We start from the raw sequence: 21,504 nt of genomic DNA on the forward strand, positions 1-21,504 counted from the left end.
AGAACGCAACAGTAACAACTATCTGTAACTATCCAATCACTGAACGTCACTTTCAATTCCTTATTTGCATATGTGGACCTGAGTGAAAACTATTTACAGTATCCCCCTGCTGGCCCAGGGTGAGAACTTCAGTACATAACACATAACAGTACGGTGGCGCTCCCAAGTCCCCCCTTTGTATGCCAGTGCTGGTAGCTCACAGGCACTGCTTTCAGGATTGCTATTATGTGGTCCCATACTTACCCCTTGTAATAGTCAGGTGGGCACAGCTGCTGCTCCTTGGCTGTTTTGAAGTGCGGCGCTTGCAATGCCCATCGCGATAAACCACACTCGTGCAGTTACCAGGGGATGGGTTACTGAAGGTGGTTCGATCCTGGTCCAAAAAGAGCTAGAGCTAGATCTGGAAGTCTCAGTTTAAAAAAGAGGTCCACTGGCTCCTCTGCCTGCCAGCCTTGAGTCGAGAAGGAACAGTGTGGGATTGAGGAAGGCGCCCAGAAGTGGCTCCATGGTGATCTCATGGTCTGTTCAGACTCTCCAAGTGCCCCTATTTCCCAGGATCAGTCCCCAATTTACAAAAGCCGTCCCAGTTTCTGATTTGATCCTAGAACATCCTTTCCTTAAAGGTAAAGGGACCCCTGACCATTAGGTCCAGTTGTGACCGACTCTGGGGTTGTGGCGCTCATCTCGCTTTATTGGGTGAGGGAGCCAGCGTACAGCTTCCAGGTCATGTGGCCAGCATGACTAAGCCGCTTCTGGCAAACCAGAGCAGTGCTATGTGGTTTAACCCACAGCACCACCTGCGTCCCGGTATCCTTTCCTTAGGGCGTCCCTATTTTCTTCAGAGAAATGTTGGAGGGATTGGAGTTATTTGACTCCCGAACCGTCTGAAGGCAGCCCTGTATAAGGAATTTTTTTAAAAAATGTTTACTGTTTATTATGTTTTTATATATCTTAGAAGCCGCCCAGAGTGGCTGGGGCAACCTGGTCAGATGGGCTGAGTATCAATAGTAAAATTATTATTCTGGAATAGGACGTCCTTATTTTTATTGGTGCTGTGGCCATGCGGGTGGCACTGTGGTCTAAACCACTGAGCCTTGGGCTTGCTGATTGGAAGGTCGGATGTTCGAATCCCCGCGACATTGTGAGCTCCCGTTGCTCAGTCCCTGCTCCTGCCAACCTAGCAGTTCGAAAGCACACCAGTGCAAGTAGATAAATATGTACTGCTCTGGCGGGAAAGTAAACGCCGTTTCCATGCCCTGCTCTGGTTTCGCCAGAAGCGGCTTAGTCATGCTGGCCACATGACCTGGAAAAACTGTTTGCGGGCAAACATTGTCTCCCTTGGCCAGTAGAGTGAGATGAGTGCCGCAACCCCAGAGTCGTTTGCGACTGGCCTTAACTGTCAAGGGTCCTTTACCTTTACCTTGTTTATTTTTATTGGAGAAATGTTGGAGGGTATGTCTATAGCAGCTGCATAAGATCTAATGGGTTACCAAGGAGGAGAGCAGGGAGCAGGGTTTGCCAAGCAGCAGAAGCGGGGACTCAGCCCCCAGTTCAAACATAAACCGGGGATATTGCAGCAGCTGCTTTTTAAATTGGAGTCAACTCCCGTGTTTAAAAAAAGTGCAGGAGTGGTTTGCTGTATGCGGCAGACCACAGGACAAAGTGTGGATTGTACAGTTACTAATGGGATTTGTGTACAACTCAGTCTAGATGTACCGTTCCTACACAGGTGGCACTGTGGTCTAAACCACTGAGCCTCTTGGGCTTGCCAATCAGAAGGTCGGCGGTTCAAATCCCCGCAACGGAGTGAGCTCCCGTTGTTCTGTTCCGGCTCCTGCCAACCTAGCAGTTGGAAAGCATGCCAGTGGAAGTAGATAAATAGGTATCACAGTGGCGGGAAGGTAAACAGCATTTCCGTGTGCTCTGGTTTCCATCACGGTGTCCCATTGTGCCAGAAGCAGTTTAGTTATGCTGACCACATGATCCAGAAAGCTGTCTGTGGACAAACGCCAGCTCCCTCGGCCTGAAAGCGAGATGAGCACCGCAACCCCGTAGTCACCTTTGACTGGACGTAACTGTCCAGGGGTCCTTTACCTTTACCTTTTTTTTACCTATGTTGCTTCTGTAAGCAGACGTCTTTCAGTTCAGGTTTATTTCCACTAGCTAATGATCTTGTCCGGTTGTCTGCTTTCTAGGTTTGGTCGCAGGAGAGTCATCATCAAAAAGGGACACCAGGCAGACAGTTTCTACTTCATCTATTGTGGTTCCGTTGCTATCACTGATGACGAAGATGGTAGCAGCGCGTTTGTAGAAGCCGCTCCAACTACAGTTCGGAGAGGTGCTTGTTTTGGTGTAAGTGCTAATCTGTAATAATAATATTATTATTTATACCCCACTCATCTGGCTGGCTTTCCCCAGTCACTCTGGGCAGCTTACAGGACATTAAAAATGATAAAACATTAGACATTTAAAATTTCCCAATACAGGTGATGTCTTTTAGATGTCTTCTAAAAGTCAGATGTTTGTTTATTTCCTTGACATCGGGTGGGAGGGTGCTCCATAGGGTGGGCGCCACCACCGAGAAAGCCCTCTGCCTGGTTCCCAGTAACCTCACTTCTTGCAGTGAGGGAACCACCAGAAGGCCCTTGGAACAGGACCTCCGTGTCTGGGCTGAATGAAGGGGGTGGAGACACTCCTTCAGCTAGTGGTGTAGCGTGGGGGGTGCAGGGGGGGCGGCCTCACCGGGCGCAACATCTGGGGGTTAGGGTTAGGGGGCGCAAATCCACGGGTTAGGGGACGCAAATTACTTGCCTTGCCCCGGGTGCTGACAACCCACGCTATGCCACTGCCTTCAGCTATACTGGGCTGAGACTGTTTAGGGCTTTAAAGATCAGCGCCAAGACTTTGAATTGTGCTCTGAAACCTACTGGGAGCCAATGTAGGTCATTCAGGACTGGTGTTATATGGTCTCGGCAGCCGCTCCCAGTCACCCATCCCAGCTGCTGCATTCTGGATTAATCATCCATTTCAGAATTTATATATATATTTTAATGCATGGACCTTTACATCAACATGGAATCCCAGGATCTGAGTTCTGTTCTGGTACTCAGAACAAATTCTCAGATAGAGAGGGGTAGGGCAAACAGAAAAATTAGAGTCTAAGAAAGCAGAGCAGTAGCCAGAGAAGGAGAAAAACTGCCGTGAAAAGAGCAGAGGTGCTGTGGAAACAATGGTTTAGAGTTGTATGCCACAGCAGGCGAGAGAAAAGCATACCCCCTAACATTTCTCCAATGAAAATAGAGGTGTCCTATTCAATAATATTCAATAATAGTGGGGCGCGGGTGGTGCTGTGGGTTAAACCACAGAGCCTAGGATCAGAAGGTTGGCGGTTAGAATCCCCGTGATGGGGTGAGCTCCCGTTGCTCGGTCCCTGCTCCTGCCAACCTAGCAGTTCGAAAGCATGTCAAAGTGCAAGTAGATAAAGAGATACCGCTCCAGCGGGAAGGTACCGTATTTTTCGCCGTATAGGACGCAGCGCGCCCCATGCTCCGGGCTGCAGGCTGCCGCCCCAAGCCTTGCACGCCCGGGGGGAGTTCCCGCGGGCTCGCAAGGCTTGCGGGCAGCAGCCTGCAGCCCAGAGCACGGGGCGCCCTCCGGAGGACGCCCCGTGCTTTGGGCAAGTGTCCCACCGGGCTCGCAAGGCTTGCAGGCAGCAGCCTGTTCTGGGGGCTAGGGTCGGGGGAAGCTTGGGCTTCCCCCGTGCGAGCCCCGCGCCTGGGGGGGAAATACAATTTTTTTTCTTTATTCCCCCCCAAATCTAGGTGCGTCCTATGGGGCGGTGCATCCTATGGGGCGAAAAATACGGTAAATGGCATTTCCGTGCACTGCTCTGGTTTGCCAGAAGCGGCTTAGTCATGCTGGCCACATGACCCGGAAGCTGTACGTCGGCTCCCTCGGCCAATAAAGCAAGATGAGCGCCACAACCCCAGAGTCGGCCACGACTAGACCTAACAGTCAGGGGTCCCTTTACCTTTTCCTATTCAATAATAATAATAATACTTTTATTATTTATACCCTGCCCATATGACTGGATTGCCTCAGCCACTTTGGTTGGCTTCCAACATATATAAAGACATGAAACATTAAACAACTTCCCTATACAGGGCTGCCCTCAGATGTCTTCTAAAGATTGTATAGTTACTTATCTTCTTGGCTCCGCGGTCACATAACTCCATCCTGTTAAGTTGTGGGTGAACATATCAGACGACACAGCGATTCTTCAAACAGCTCTTTATTTGTAAGCTGGAACAGAACTGAACCGCAAACAGCTCAGCCGGCCTGCTTTTATAGGCAGCCGGCTGTCAACATTGTAGCAACAACAACCCAGGGTTTCTCGCCTAAGGTCACTGACGTGGACCTGAGTGAAAACTATATACATGATACTCCTGGTGGCCAGGGTGAGAACTTCAAAACATAACACATACCCTCCAACGTTTCTTTGTTGAAAGTAGGGATGTCCTGAGGAAAAGCGGGAGGTGGATGAGGAAAGAAAAAAATGGTGAGAGAATAGGCAGAGATAGTAGAACTATGCATTGCTAAGAACCACAAAGTGAAGAATCCTAGGTTGACTTGAAATATCACTGGCTGTAGGCACCTACTATTGGCTGTGCTGCCCAGATTCATTCCTGTATTCCTGCTTATTATTAGGAAATTGCCCTTTTGCAAAACACAAGGAGGGTTGCCACTGTTGTCTGCCTGGAGGAAACGGAACTGTTGGTGGTGGACAAAAGTGATTTTTTTGCCTACGAGCTAGACAAGGAACTTAACCGAGAGTTCAAAAACCGATATGAATTCCTGAGGTAACGTATCCCTGCGTAACTCTGTACCACTGCTTCTCTGCATCATTCCTTCCCCTCTCGTGTCCCTTTGCCCTTGTCCCGGCTCCTTTAAAAAGCCGAGCTTTGCGTCACAACCTCTAATGACAATGTGTATTTAAGCTTTCTCACCGTGAGTGCATGGAACGTGGTTGGCACTGTGGTCTAAACCACTGAGCCTTGGGCTTGCTGATCAAAATTTTGGTGGTTTGAATCCCCACGATGGGGTGAGACCAGTTCGAAAGCACCCCAAAAAGTGCAAGTAGATTAATAGGTGCCAGGAAGATAAACAGCGTTTCTGTGCGCTGCTCTGGTTTCGGTGTTCCGTTGCGCCAGAAGCGACTTAGTCATGATGGCCACATGACCCAGAAGAACTGTCCCTTGGCCAGTAAAGCGAGATGAGCGCCGCAACCCCAGAGTCGGCCACGACTGGACTTAACTGTCAGGGGTCCTTTACCTTTACCGTGAGTGCAGCCTTATGTGATACAGTGGTACCTTGGGTTAAGAACTTAATTCATCCTGGAGGTCCATTCTTAACCGGAATCTTCTTAACCTGAGGTACCACTTTAGCTAATGGGGTCTCCTGCTGCCGCCACACTGTGGCGGTGTTATTTCTGTTCTCATCCTGAAGCAAAGTTCTTAACCCGAGGTACAGTGGTGCCTCGGGTTACAAACACCTCACAAACACTTCGGGTTACAGACACCGCTAATGCAGAAGTAGTACCTTGGGTTAAGAACTTTACCTCAGGATGAGAACAGAAATCGCTCACCGGTGGCAGCAGGAGGCCCCATTAGCTAAAGTGGTACCTCAGGTTAAGAACAGTTTCAGGTTAAGAACAGATCTCTGGAACGAATTAAGTACGTAGCCAGAGGTACCACTGTACTACTTCTGGGTTAGTGGAGTCTATAACCTGAAGCGTCTGTAACCTGAGATACCACTGTACAAGAGTGCTTTTACTATGAACAGTCTGAGTCAGCTGCTGTTCCGTTGTCACAAGAAGCACAGTTCCAAAAAAGAGCTGTTTTAAAATAAAATTAAAAAACCTCTTTCCCAGTAAGCCTAATGGAGCGCTGCTCATTATGCAGATTCCCAGGATGTTCCAGTACTTTTTCTATTATTATTTTTCTAACACCTCCCTCCTCTCAAGAGTTAATGTGTACCTGGACACCAAAATCATGGTTGCCAGCTTGAAACCCTTGCAGATGAAAGCTCTCCATGTATCCCTCCTGTTTTCAGAAGTGTCAACCTTTTCGAAACACTGCCCGATTCTTCAGTAGCGAAAATAGCCTACTTCTGCAAAATTGAGAGGTTCCACTATGGGCAGGTGATTACTAGCGACATCACAGATACGTCCACGATGATATTTATTACAAAGGTGAGCTCAGCGTGTGATTAATCTTTCATAATATGCCTTACTTTCCCAACAGGTGGGGATGCCACTGTAGCCCTTGGGGGGGTTCTGTTTCCTTTGGAGGTGCGCATATTGGACGTCAGTTTGGGGGGGTATATTGTTGTGAAGAGCATAATGACCACTCTTTTTAAAAAAAAATATTTTTTATTAAGTTTTCCATTTAACAATCCAATCATATCACATTAATTATTCCAAATTATACCAATACCTATCATAAAGTCCAAATATTTTACTAAATTATATATTTTGTTGGGGGTTCCCATGCTTCGAGTTCAGTAAGGGTCCAGTCATCTCATATTTCTGCTGCTTTTAGTGTTCACCAGTCCTATCTTTCAATCTTCTTGATGTTATCCTTTTTCTTCTTAATTGCCTCTGAGTTGTTTCCACAGGCGAGTTAAAGTAAGCAATATTATGCTTCTGTGTGAACTTTATAAGGCTCTCCCTTATAAGTCTTTTGTTTGCAATAAATTCTCACACGCTGATCCAAAAGTCCTTCTCGAGCGGCAGATGCCATCATTCTCAGCTCCGATTAAATAAAATGTAGGCGTTTGCTCATTAATTTTCCCAGACAGGTTGCATCATAAATTAGGCTTTCCAGGGAAGAATTTGCCAAGTCGAACTTAAAATACAAACATGATAACAGAGTAATGGCTCGCCTCCCCCTGTGCCTATTAATCTCGCAATGAAGTCTATCTCATAATGGCGGATCCCAATTAAAAACTGCGTCACAAGAGAGCCTTTTGTTTTCTTTCCAGATCTTTCAAAAAACAAAGGCTTTAGTTTAAATTTTTATTTCCACACAGTTTATTTTCCAATCTCACTTCTTATAAATTGTATGACAGTTCTTCGGGCGGGGGGATTGTTAGGTAATATTGTAATAAAAAGAAGAAAAAGTCCCCCCCTCCTTTCCGTTCCGTTTCAACATACCGGCATAGATGTTACTCTTTGATGTTATCTTCTGTCCAGTCTATTCCATCACTCTTAACTTCTCAGTGGCAGGCTGAATTAGCAGCTAACATACGCTTTTCTTCGCTTGAAGCATGTGCAATAACTTTTATATCCAATTTTTTATCTTAAGTAATGCAACTAGAGTCACTCTCAGAAACAACATCCGGGAGATCCGAACTCACTCAAGGGCTTTCCGTCCAGTGCCCTCACCCCCTCCTTCTTTCGAACTCGGGGGTGATTTATGGGCAACCGCGGATGAGGCTGCATCTTCCCTTCCACCGGGAAGAATTTGGGAGGCTGATTTACTCCCATCACCAGCCCCTTAATTACCTCGTGCGAGCTGGAGAGATGGTATTGTCGGCCATCTTCCAAGGCGCCCCTAGCGGCCCCCCCTCATAATGACCACACATCAAAAAGAGGGCACCCTTTGCATGCCCGCACGCAGCTCCCCTCATCCTCCGTGACCCCTCAGAACACTCCTGGACCACCTCCTCAAGTCACAAACCTTGAGGTTCCCACCAAACTTCAGTTCAAATAAAAAAAGTCAATCCTTTATTAGTCATAGCAAACCACACAAGCACCGTATACAAATTGTGCAAAATACGAATTCGGCATAACAAGGTTTGACCCTGTCAGATCTTTAATTCCAGAGAAAATCAATTTGCATAAATAATACAATATAACACTACCACATCAATTAAGAACCACTAAATCTCTTTATAACGGTCCAGTCTTTCTACATGGACAGCACTCAAAAATTCAGCCACTATTAAAGTAATTATATGGCAAGTAGGGCAAGAATACATTAAGAATATACAGTGGTGCCTTGCAAGGCGAAAATAATCCGTTCCGCGAGTCTCTTCGTCTAGCAGTTTTTTCGTCTTGCGAAGCAACCCTATTAGCGGTTTAGCGGATTAGCGCTATTAGCGGCTTAGCGGCTATTAAAGGCTTACCGGCTTAGCGGCTAAAAGGCTATTAGCGGCTTAGCGGCTTAGAAAAGGGGAGGGAGCGAAAAAAATCGCAAGCCCATAGGGCAGGGGTCTGCATCCCGCGGCTCCAGAGCTGCATGTGGCTCTTTTACACCTTTGCCGCGGCTCTGGGGCGGATACTAGCGAGGGGAGGAGGCGCATTGTGCGCCCCGACACTCCCCACTGTGGCGGGCGCTGTACTGGCTGTGATGTCGCATGGGGGCAGTGCCTGCATTAGTCACGCACCGTCCCGACGTCACCTTCCTGCCTGCCCGCCCGCTACATTGTAAGGGACATGCATGCTGGTCACTGCATTGAAAGGGGGCATGTACACTGGTCACTGTTTTGAAGGGGAGTGAAGAACACACACACACAAAAAGGTAACTTGTTAATTTAATGTTTATTTCTATGAGGAGGAGTAATTCTGAGGGGTCAAACAAAGAAATAATAAAAAAGTGACAAAAAAGTTATTTTTATAATGATGAGTTTTGCGGCTCCCAGGTTTTTTTTCTTCGGAAACGGGTTCAAGTGGCTCTTTTTGTCTTAAAGGTTGCAGACCCCTGCCATAGGGAAATGCATCTTGCGAAGCGCATCGAAAAACAGAAAAGGCATTCGTTTTGCGGGGCACCACTGTAACAAGAATACAAAGCTGAAGCTGAATGAACTGCAGCTAAAATATTATGTTTATTTTTCACATAGTCTAGTCCTTCCCCTTCCCACCCGTCTAATATTCTGAAGAGGGTCTCTTCTGCAGTCTTCAGAGAGTAGCTGGAAGTGGGCAGAAAAAGCTCCTCCTTTCCTTCCACTCTGCAGTTTTAATCTGAAATCCTAGGTGCGGTACTGCACCCAGAGCTCAGAAAATGCTCGCGCTCATGAAATTCCCTCTTCCAAAATGCGCCTAGAACAACAGGAGTTTCAAACACTGGTATTTTGGCACAGGAGGCAGAAAATCTCACAAGTGCCTCTCTGGGGCAGAATAACAGTAAAAACAACAAATTGCTGTCCGTTGATGATATCCAAGAAAAGGCCGTCTCGTTCTGTCTCATACTAAGGCCAGCCTTGGTGGAATGTGATGCTGGACAAAGGGAAAGAATTAGCATGGTGCCCTGGTAGAGTTAGAACTAAGGTTTCAGCTTCTAATTTAGTTAATCAATTCAATATCCTTTTAAACTCCCCCCTGCCAAAAAATGTAAATTATCTTCTTAAGAAGATACTGTAGATGGCAGTACAGTCAAACCTCAGCTCCTGGACGGCTCTGTTTTTGTTTTTTCAAAAAAAAATTGATTTTCCAAATTTATAAACAGACAAACAAACACAAATCCTAACTGTAATTATTCCACTATTATTAACATTGTTAGGTGACTTCCTCAAATCCCCCCCAGCTGAATTTCAATGTAAATCATTGCAACAATTTTCCAAAACTAATTTCTCGTAAAATTTACTTAATCAATTAACTTCTTTCTTACTTTTCATATAAACATAATATTATATAAAAACACATATTTAAATCCTAAGCCAATCTGGTATTTGCAAGTATTTCTATTTAAGTTATCTTAGCATAGCTAAATATTATTTAAATTTCCTCCATTCTTCCTGGTACTCCTCTTCCTTCTGGTCGCGGACTCTTCCGGTCAGGTCGGCTAGCTCCCAAAAGTCCATCATCTCCATCCGACGGCTCTGTTTTTGAATGATTCAGCTCCCGAGCACCAAAACCCCGGAAGTAAATGGTCCGTTTTTCAAACATTTTTCAGAAGTTGAACATCCGACACAGTTTCCTCTTGAGTGCAGGAAGCACCTGCAACCAATCAGAAGCCGTGCCTTGGTTGTCGAATGTTTCGGAAGCCAAATGGGCTTCCGGAACGGATTACGTTCGACAACCGAGGTTCGACTGTATTCCTCAGGAAACTTCCTATAAACTGTCAATGTTTATGTTGTTGTTGTTGTTTAGTCGTTTAGTCGTGTCCGACTCTTCGTGACCCTATGGACCAGAGTACGCCAGGCAGTTCTGTCTTCCACTGCCTCCCGCAGTTTGGTCAAACTCATGCTGGCAGCTTCGAGAACACTATCCAACCATCTCGTCCTCTGTCGTCCCCTTCTCCTTGTGCCCTCCATCTTTCCCAACATTAGGGACTTTTCCAAGGAGCCTTCTCGTCTCATGAGGTGGCCAAAGTATTGGAGCCTCAGCTTCAGGATCTGTCCTTCCAGTGAGCACTCAGGGCTGATTTCCTTAAGAATGGATACGTTTGATCTTCTTGCAGTCCATGGGACTCTCAAGAGTCTCCTCCAACACCATAATTCAAAAGCATTAATTCTTTATGGTCCAGCTTTCACTTCCATACATCACTACTGGGAAAACCATAGCTTTTACTATACGGACCTTTGTTGACAAGGTGATGTCTCTACTTTTTAAGATGCTGTCTAGGTTTGTCATTGCTTTTCTCCCAAGAAGCAGGCGTCTTTTAATTTCATGGCTGCTGTCACCATCTGCAGTGATCATGGAGCGCAAGAAAGTAAAATCTCTCACTGCCTCCATTTCTTCCCCTCTTATTTGCCAGGAGGTGATGGGACCAGTGGCCATGATCTTCGTTTTTTTTTTGATGTTGAGCTTCAGTCCATATTTTGTGCTCTCTTCTTTCACCCTCAATAAAAGGGTCTTTAATTCTTTCTCACTTTCTGCCATCAAGGTTGTGTCATCTGCATATCTGAGGTTGTTGCAATCTTAATTCCGGCTAGGGATTCATCCAGCCCCGCCTTTCGCATGATGAATTCTGCATATCAGTTAAAGAAGCAGGGAGACAATATACAGCCTTGTCATTCTCCTTTCCCAATTTTGAACCAATCAGTTGTTCCATAACCAAGGTTTATAGATCAGGTCAATTCCTTTTCCTCCCCTGCCCTCCTCTGTGTTCTAATCTTGGGAAGATGTGCATAGCTATGGGCCCATACGATCAACTCAGCAGTAGTTTTTTCTGTCTTTCATCAGGGTGTGTGCGAGGTTTTGCGACTGGTAGATCTCAGCACCTGCCCATCCTACCACAAGTGGATCTCAAAACAACTGTGTTTACCCAAACGCAAGCTACAAATGATGGAGAAGCGCCGCATAGCAGCTGGTATGTTACGACTTTGCCTTTTTACGCACATGTGATTCACCAGGACTTCTCAGCTGCCAGGATGGCACCTGGTCTCAGCGCATGGTCTTGCAGGTACACAAAGCTACTGCCTTGCTCAAGGAAAATGGGTCCAGGTCTGGTCAGCTGTTAGATTGGAGACCATCTGAGAATCACATATACCGTATTTTTTGCTCTATAGGACGCACCGACCATAGGACGCACCTTGTTTTAGAGGGGGAGTAGAAGGGGAAAAAAATCTCTCCCTCTCTGCGCAGTGCCCCTTCAGCGAAGCAGCAGGAGAAATGGAGCCCCTTCCAGTCCTCCTCCCGCTTCGCTGACGGGGTGCTGTGCAGAGAGGGAAAGCTGTGCAGCGCCTCTCCAGCGAAGCAAAGCCAGGAGAGCAAGAGGGATCGGTGCACAAAAAGCAACACGAAGCCTCCGGAGCGCAGTGGGAGCACTCCCACTGCGCTTCGGAGGCTTTGCGTTGCTATCGCTGAAGCCATGGAGCCTGCATTCGCTCCATAAGACGCACACACATTTCCCCTTAATTTTTGCAGGGGAAAAAGTGCGTCTTATAGAGTGAAAAATATGGTGCACATTGCCGTGAATTCCATGATGGAAAAATGTAAATGTGAGAAATAATGCAAAAAACCCCCACATAAAATAGTATTAATCTTGCTTCCCAGATATGGTGGTTATGCTGGTCTCAGTGAAAGAAATTTCTAACGTACACAGCACTATTCTTCTCGAAAAAGTGGTGCCAGAACTTGTCAGTTTGCATTTCTTAGTGCAGAAAGTATTGATCTGATGTGTAGATATTTTTCCTATTCTAATGAGTTCCAGAGGGTTCTGGAAGCTTCCCTGTGTGAAAGAAACAAGCAGAAGGTTCATGGTGTTTGGGTTATTCCTTCAGAGAAGCTGAGTACAGCTGGTTTCAACTGGTTCTGTTATCTCTTCTGCCAAGGTCATGCTGACTATAATATTAAGGCCAGAAGGAGCCTAGGTTTCACTTTCACTTTCTATCTCTCTTCCTTGTGGTGTGTTTTCTACATAGAATGCTTAGTGAAATATACTCGGAGTCGAGAGTGGATTTCATGTTCTTTATTCAGCTCATAGTGGTGAGGAGGAATTAATGTTCCCCCAGAATGTCTGCTTTATATACATTATTTACACATGTAAATAATGATTGGCTAATTCCGGAATTCACCTGTAGGCCAATCAGGTTGCAGATTCACTTCCACCTGGAGCAGGATTGGGTGGCTCCTGTGGACCAATCAGACTGTTGCATTCTGAATCCTGTTGTTCTAGGGCCAATCAGACTGCTGCATTCTGAATCCTATTGTTCTAGGGCCAATCAGACTGCTGCATTTTGGATCCTATTCAACTCAGTACATAACACTTAGTTTTAAGGTTTTTAGACTTATTATAAGTTATTGTAAGTTTACGTCTGCTGCAACTAGATTTTTATGGACTGCGCCAATCCTGAATGTACAGTATTAGATTCGTGACCATTATGCTCATTTGCCTTCAGTAGCAGTAAAGCTCTGCTGGATGAAATACAATTGCCTCTGGTCTATTTTTTGGGAACCCTGCAACGTGTTTATGTTTTTACTCTGCTAACTATATGTTGGAATCTTTATCAATCAATCAATCAATCAATCAATCAATCAATCAATCTTTATTACGGTCCAGAGACCCAACAAATCATTACAAATCAATACACAATTCATACAGCCTACCTCCAGGTTAATCAAGCAAGTTAATCTTTATCAATATTGAGTAGGATTTAAACTCACCTTGAACACCTTCTTCATTCTCCTTAAACGCGCAATACTGCCCACCTGGGAGGGGGCAGAAATCAGTTCCAGCGGATTCTGGCTTGAAAAAGCCCTGATACATACACCAAATCGTGGCTTTTTTTATATGCAGAAGCAAAATAAACTCACCAATTTTGAATAACTCCAGCTTGTTTTAATATTTAGTTCTTATGCAGTGGTACCTCGGGTTACATACGCTTCAGGTTACATACACTTCAGGTTACAGACTCCGCTAACCCAGAAATAGTGCTTCGGGTTAAGAACTTTGCTTCAGATAAGAAAATAAATCATGCTCCGGTGGTGCGGCGGCAGCAGGAGGCCCCACTGGCTAAAATGGTGCTTCAGGTTAAGAACAGTTTCAGGTTAAGAACGGACGGACCTCCAGAACGAATTAAGTACTTAACCTGAGGTACCACTGTATTCCAGCTTTCTTCCATTATGGACCTTCTTCAACAGTTTTTAAACCCACACTCCAAAGTTATATCGATTCCAGTTTAACTATCACAATGGCCTCAAAGACTCCAGAAAATTACCATTTGATGAGGGTACTGGGAGAGTGTTCTCACCAGACACCCCAAAATCAAGCAAAACGCCATAAGAAAGAGTCACTTTCACATTCGGAGACCTCTCTGTTTGCCTTGGCCAATGTTCTAGGTCTCCTTTTGCTGATCTTGGCAGGAAGGCTGTTCCAGGAAAGCTTGGAACCCAAGCAGTATAGGATGTGCCAAAACTCTCTTTTCCCACGAAACGGTGCACTATGAAGAATAAACATAAAAAGGAATAAAAATAGCAAAACAAAGAATTGTTGTAGCTGGAAGCTCTCCTAAATCAAGAAAAACAGGCCGACCTTTGCTCATGGCTTTTCATAGATGGCAGCAATTGCCTGGCTTCTATTTCTATGTCTCTATCCCTGGAGCAGATATAGCAAAAACTGTATGTAGGAAGCAGACTGGGAGGAACACGCCAGTGCTTTTTTCTGGGGGTATGCAGGGGTACGCATACCCCTAAACGTTTTGTGAACTGTTGGCCTCATTGAGGGGCAGTATTTCAATATGAGTAGGAAAAGGAGAGTACCTTAAATGGTTTTTTTGGGGGGGGAGCACTGCACGGCGTACATTTAAATCACACTGCTTCCCCCACAAAGACCTGGAACTTTGTTGTTGTTGTTTAGTCTTTTAGTCGTGTCCGACTCTTCGTGACCCCCTGGACCAGAGCACGCCAGGCCCTCCTGTCTTTCACTGCCTCTTGCATCCCTGTTTATGTTCATGAAAGAGGCCTTGGGTATTTCTTCACTCCAGCCCCTTGTATCCAGAAAATGTCTTGCATTCAGCTGTTGTTGTTCAGTCGTTTAGTCGTGTCCGACTCCTCGTGACCCCCTGGACCAGAGCACGCCAGGCCCTCCTGTCTTCCACTGCCTCCCGCAGTTTGGTCAAACTCATGCTGGTAGCTTCGAGAACACTGTCCAACCATCTCGTCCTCTGTCGTCCCCTTCTCCTTCTTTCCCAGCATCAGGGTCTTTTCCAGGGAGTTTTCTCTTCTCATGAGGTGGCCAAAGTATTGGAGCCTCAGCTTCAGGATCTGTCCTTCCAGTGAGCACTCAGGCCTGATTTCCTTCAGAATGGAGAAGTTTGATCTTCTTGCAGTCCATGGGACTCTCAAGAGTCTCCTCCAGCACCATAATTCAAAAGCATCAATTTTTTGGCGATCAGCCTTCTTTATGGTCCAGCTCTCACTTCCATACATCACTACTGGGACAACCATGGCTTTAACTATACGGAACTTTGTTGGCAAGGTGATGTCTCTGCTTTTTAAGATGCTGTCTAGGTTTGTCATTGCTTTTCTCCCAAGAAGCAGATGTCTTTTAATTTCGTGACCATCTGCAGTGATCATGGAGCCCAAGAAGGTAAAATCTCTCACTGCCTCTATTTCTTCCCCTTCTATTTGCTAGGAGGTAATGGGACCAGTGGCCATGATCCTAGTTTTTTTGATGTTGAGCTTCAGACCATATTTTGCACTCTCCTCTTTCACCCTCAATAAAAGGTTATTTAATTCCTCCTCACTTTCTGCCATCAAGGTTGTGTTATCTGCATATCTGAGGTTGTTGATATTTCTTCCGGCAGTCTTAATTCCGGCTAGGGATTAATCCAGCCCAGCCTTTCGCATGATGAATTCTGCATATAAGTTAAATAAGGAGAGAGACAATATACGGAACTGTAGTTTATCCCTAACAGAGCTCCAGTTCCCAGCACCTTCACAATTCCAAGGATTTGTTGGGGATCGTCATGTGCTGAATATGCAGCACGTCATGTGAAGCCCATTCTTTCCCTCAATGAATTCTGGACCCTAGGGGGTAGTTTACCCCTCACAGGGTTATAGTTCCCAGCAGCCCTGAACAAACTACAGTACCCAGAATTCTCTGAGGGAAATAATAATAATAATAATAATAATAATAATAATAATAATAATAATAATAACAATTAATAATAATAATTTATATCAATTTATTATTTATAGCCCACTCATAATTTGTTTTAATGGTACCTCGGGTTAAGCACTTACCGGTAATCGTTCCGGAGGTCCGTACTTAACCTGAAACTGTTCTTAACCTGAAGCACCACTTTAGCTAATGGGGCCTCCTGCTGCCGCCGTGCCGCCAGAGCACGATTTCTGTTCTCATCCTGAAGCAAAGTTCTTAACCTGAAGCACTATTTCTGGGTTAGCGGAGTCTGTAACCTGAAGCATATGTAACCTGAAGCGTATGTAACCTGAGGTACCACTGTACACCATACTCTCCAATATTTCTCTGATGAAAATAGGGATGTCTGATTCTATTATTATTATTATTATTAATTATTTTATTAAGCACCACTCATCTGACCGGGTTGCCCCAGCTGCTCTGGGCAGCTTCCAACATATATAAAAACATAACAAAACATTAAACATTGAAAAAACTTCTGTATACAGGGTTGCCTCCAGAGATCTTCTAAAAATTGTAAGATAAAGGTAAAGCACCCCTGGACGGTTAAGTCCAGTCAAAGGTGACTATGGGGTTGTGGTGCTCGTCTCGCTTTCAGGCCGAGGGAGCCAGCGTTTGTTCCATAGACTGCTTTCTGGATCATGTGGCCAGCATGACTAAACCGCTTCTAGGACACAGGTTTTCCTTGCTTGGGGGGGGGGGGGCTTTTAATACAACCTTCTTCAAGTTTCAAATTTTACAGAAAAATACCAGAAGCGAAAAAAGCAGAAAGAAAAAAGTCTTACCCTTAACTCATTTACTACAGAAATCTAAACCCCTTGCATAAATTGGCCTTCACAACTTAATGCATTTTTTTACACATTAAGTTTGAAGTAGCCCTTGTTTAAGTTTTTTGGGCAACGCAAACCTAAAGCATGCATTCTTACAATGTCCATTTGCTTTACAAATGCCTCTGTTACTCTTTCTGTTCTGCATCGGACCTAACATAAATATTGCCAACGCACAAAGACAACTTAGACTGTAACCCTTACCCCTGCTCACCTGGGAAATAAGCACCAACAAATTCAATACGACTTACTTCTGAAAAGGCTTGGTTAGCATTAAAAACCTGATATGTGAAAACAGTGTACAATATTTTTTTTAAAGTAGGAACTTTCTGAGCTGCTCCTATCCTTTAAAACATGCAATTTTATTGTGCGATAAAATTTTGAATTTTCCTTTAATTAAATTAAATTTAGAGGGGGCAATGGCTTTTTTTACATAACTAGCTTCTGACATGCTTTTCTTCTTATGCAGAGATTGCGTGCGTTGACAGATTCAAAAGCACTATGTGGAATTCCTTCAGTGGGGAGAGATTGAAGGACCTCAAAGACTACTATATCAGTCAGCGGAATGAACAGTATGACCAATTCATGAAACAGGACAGCCTCTTCAACAGGCAGCATAAAAGTGTTGTGATAAACGTGGACAAAAGGTGAGAGGCGAGTGGGGCTTTCCAGATTGTTTTCCTAGAGGCAGAGAGTGCAAGGGAAATGGCTGGTTGTGTAGGGTGCAAGTGACAGGCTGCTGCCCGGTTGCCAGGTGTGGCATTTGCCTCCTAGGTGGGTCATAAGAAAAGGGTTAAATGAGTGTGAAGTGATTGGCCAGTGAAAACTGATAGGTGGAGTTAGAGTGAGAGTTGGAGTCGTGTGAAAGTCAGTTGAGACTTGGGAGTTGGAGAAGGAAGAGGGAGGAATAATTTGTGGGTTGGTCGAGTTGTGTGGTGAGAGAGTGAGAGGAAGTGTTAGGTGGAGTCAGATAGATAATTGGGATAATCAGTTTGAAGTTGTTAGGAACGTATAGGTCAGTAAAGAAACTAAGATTAAGAAACTGCCAAGAAAATTAACTGAAACCATAAACTTGTTCCTGCCTATAAAATAAACTTGATTATTTGTTAATGTTAACAACTGTCTGGACTCCGTGTGTACCCGAGAGAAATGGGTTGGTGGCAGCGGGAAAGCAATCACAGTGGTGGCACAGGGATCAATAGACCGTCAAACGTCCGGGGACCCTGTGTGATCGCCACACCAGGAACGCACAAAGACAAGGAAATGTTTCTTACCACCCACTTTTTATTCAGTATTTACAGAGAGAGGCTATAGAACCCAGCCTCTTGGATAATGGTGTTGTCCCGAGTGAATATCCACCCCCCCCGTCTCTCCCATTTCCTCATTCGTCATTCTCATTGTCTCTCCTACGGGTGCTGCTAGATGCCCTCTGTCTTTGAGCTCTTCGCTCTCCTACTTTCAAGGCTCGCCATGTTCTGGGAGATGGAAGGTCTGGAATGCTTTCTCTCTCTCCCCCCCCCCAATGATATTTATTGAATTTCATACAAAGACCTAACTTTAACATAATAAAAAAGGGGGGGGAGAAAATAAAAAGGAGAAAAAGAAGAATGAAGAAAATAAAATATTACAAACCCACATATACCACCACCACATGCATAAATAAATAAAACTTAGTTAATTGGTTAAATTCCAACTTCATAAACATATTACTTGACTTCCTCTAATCTCTTCCAACTGAATTTCCTTGTAATTGAATGTAGCAGTTTCCAATATCATTATTACATATAATATTCCAGTTATAATCAAATTTCCTAACTTTTCTTATCCTACTATTTCTTATTTATTTATTTAATCCTGATTTAATCCTAGGCCTAATTAGTTCTTTCAAGTAATTACAAATCTTTAATATTACAATATTTATTCAAATAGCCTTTAAATTTATTCCAGTCTTCTTGATATTACTTTTCTTTCTGGTCGCGGATTCTCCCAGTGAGATCAGCCAGCTCCATAAAGTCCATCATCTTCATCTGCCATTCTTCTACCATTGGTAATTCTTGTGTTTTTCCATTTTTTGGCTATTAAAATCCGTGCAGCAGTTGTGGCATACAAAAATATTTTTACATCTTTTTTGGGCAATTCAGAACCTGTTATTCCAAGGAGAAAGGCCTTTCATCATTTAAAAAAAATCATTATAAATAGAAGGCTTTCTAAAGACACTGTGTCCGTCTGCTTCCTCTTCCTCCTTCTCCCCCATTATTTCCCAACCTCCCCCCTCATCTGCCTCTGCACTGTGACCTCCCTCAAACCCCTGTTGTATATCTGTCACCTTTTCTAATTGCTAAGATTGAAATCCGGCTAATGCGGTTCTGCTGTTTTATGTCAGCTATGCAGGTGAGCTACACAAAATATCTGGAAGCATTTCATTTTGGATTAGTTTCTGTTATGTACTGAAGTTCTCACCCTGGGCCAGCAGGGAGATACTGTAGATAGTTTTCACTCAGGTCCACATATGCAAATAAGGGATTGAAAGTGACGTTCAGTGATTGGATAGTTACAGAAAATGGTTACTGTTGCGTTCTAGTGGAGCTCTATATAACCAGGCTGGCTGAACCCTTCAGTTCAGTTCTGTTCTGGCCTGTGAATAAACAAGAGCTGTTTGAAGAATCGCTGTGTCGTCTGATATGTTCATCCACAACTTAACAGTTTCCTTCTGCTAAACTGTCTTCCTCTTCCTCCTCCCTAGAAGGGTCAAGCTGAGGAGGCGGTCTCTCCCATTCCTCATTTGCCCAGACCCTGACAGCGAGGGGCTAAACCTGTAGTATGGAACCGCCAATCCATGGGTCTATTTGGGGCCACTGGGCCTCTGGATTTGGCCTGTGATATTATTTTGGGCAAACCACGTCCACCTGTCGTTCACCTAAGATCACATGAATGTCAGGTGGGGAGATCTCTTCACTCTGATCCGTGTACAAAAATTCGAGATAAGGGTTCTTGTATCTCGCAAGGCACAGTGAACCGTCAAAGAGCATTTGACACTTTTACAGGTGCTTCATAATACCTGCGCCGTGTTTGTAATAACCCAATCCTTTGCAACTTTGGAACTCCTTACCTGTTGATATCAAACTAGGCACTTTCACTGTATTCTTTTTGGTGCCTGCTGAACGCATTCATATTTAGATAAAGCCACCCAGATGTGGGCCATACTACCCTGAACACGCCCAATCTTGTCTGATCTCAGAAGCTAAGCAGGGTCAGGCCTGGTTAGTACTTGGATGGGAGACTGCCTGGGAATACTGGGTGCCGTAGGCTTTTTTGGGGGGGGACGCGGGTGGCGCTGTGGGTTAAACCACAGAGCCTAGGACTTGCCGATCAGAAGTTCGGCGGTTCGAATCCCAGCGACGGAGTGAGCTCCCGTTGCTTGGTCCCAGCTCCTGTCAACCTAGCAGTTCGAAAGCACGTCAAAGTGCAAGTAGATAAATAGGTACCGCTCCGGCAGGAAGGTAAACAGCATTTCCGTGTGCTGCTCTGGTTTGGCAGAAGTGACTTAGTCATGCTGGCCACATGACCCGGAAGCTGTACGCCGGCTCCCTCGACCAATAAAGCGAAATGAGCGCTGCAACCCCAGAGTCGGTCACAACTAGACCTAATGGTCAGGAGTCCCTTTACCTTTACCCAGATGTTTAGAACATTTCTATGAGTTTTAAATTGCCTTAGTCTCTTTTATCCTGGTTTTAACTTTCTGTACATTTTAAATTATGGCTGCAATTTTTTTTAGTGATGATTTTATCGTTTTATCGTTTTTTAAACAGCTTTGAGGTGGTGTATATATTTTATCAAACAAATAAAGAAACAAAGAAACAAGTGTGCCCCCACTTTTCAATTTCTAGTTCATTCATTCAGAAGCATCATGGGGAAGACGATCGGGAGGTTGTTCAAAAGATTATATCGGGAGAGTTCGTAAAGGAACCCACGTACTCCACTTCCTATGGAGAGATGCCAACTTCTGTTGCAGCAGCTGTATACATCAGAATGGATGAATTGCGCAAAGGAGAAATGATAGTAAGTATATCCTAGCTGTGCTGGTCCCGGGGGCTAACCTTGAGGTGAGGTCCGAGTCCAGTCCGGGGTCAAGGGTGCAGTATGGAGGCAGTCTGTCAAAGCTGAAGCTGGGTCCAAGGCAGAGAGTCGAGTGAGGTCAGGAGCTCCGGCAGAGAAGCAGGACAGGGTGCAGGCAGGAACAGGCTACTAACAATGTTGCTCCTGCAACTTGGGACTGGGACTGGCTGGCTTTTATCTGCCCTGAGGCATAGGGCGGCCCCGGTCCACAGGTGACTCGCCTCTCCTGGCCTGGAGGCGAGCACTCCTCCTGCAGGAACTTAGTTCCCTCCGCCTCTCTGCCCTGAGCCTCTGCAGCTCAGGAGAGGCTGGAGGGTTACCGGACCCAGAGGCAACCTCACCTTCCCCTGACGGGGCTGAGAGTGGAGCACCTGCAGGCATTGGGTCCTCCATCACCTCAGGACCCAGAGCAGACTCAGCTGGAGCCTACACCTGAGGATCCAGCACAGGTGAGGACCCTTCAGGCTCATGCCCCAGCCCCGGCTCAGCTGGTTCTGGAGGCGGGGAATCCTGTACAGGCTGGGATTCGTCAGGTTCAGCCTCTGAATCTGATTCCCAGGCCATCATACTAGCCTTATAGAGCCGGAGATTTTCATGTTAGGAGCGTCCTACTCTTGTGTAGGACCCTGGCAGAAACACATGCCCGACTGGCATGTTCTCTCCCTCCTGGTCGATCCTTCGGGAGCTTCAAAAGCTTTCTTCTGCCCTAACATCACATCGACTGATGCAAAAAGGCATTAGCACACTTAGGGATCCGCAGAGTATTCGCAGTTTGCGTAACAGAACCAATAGCACAGCATTTTGGCTAATCTACATTTATTTACGTGTAATACACTCAGAGCATTCTGAATTAGCTCCTTCCTCTTTCTCATCAGACAGCAAAGAGAGAAAGAACAAAGGACAATAGTTCCACTTCACGGAACACAGTAATACCAAAACATCCTGTCTCCATCACT

General features: G+C 45.2%; 1 protein-coding gene across 4 annotated transcripts in view; it reads left to right on the top strand.

Annotated features, from left to right (window-relative positions):
* The window catches only part of LOC309376540 (cyclic nucleotide-binding domain-containing protein 2-like), a 36,965-nt gene that overhangs the window by 9,435 nt on the left and 6,026 nt on the right, over window positions 1-21,504 (top strand). For all 4 annotated transcript variants that reach the window (XM_081922955.1, XM_081922954.1, XM_081922956.1 and 1 more), the window contains 6 exons: window positions 2,196-2,352; window positions 4,708-4,859; window positions 6,112-6,250; window positions 11,186-11,312; window positions 16,902-17,079; window positions 20,320-20,491. In XM_081922955.1, coding sequence (XP_081779081.1) covers window positions 2,196-2,352; window positions 4,708-4,859; window positions 6,112-6,250; window positions 11,186-11,312; window positions 16,902-17,079; window positions 20,320-20,491 — 925 coding nt within the window. The remainder of the gene's footprint in view (window positions 1-2,195; window positions 2,353-4,707; window positions 4,860-6,111; window positions 6,251-11,185; window positions 11,313-16,901; window positions 17,080-20,319; window positions 20,492-21,504) is intronic.

Source organism: Podarcis melisellensis (genome assembly GCF_964234715.1).
Source record: "Podarcis melisellensis genome assembly, chromosome: 1".
NCBI classification, from domain to species: domain Eukaryota; kingdom Metazoa; phylum Chordata; class Lepidosauria; order Squamata; family Lacertidae; genus Podarcis; species Podarcis melisellensis.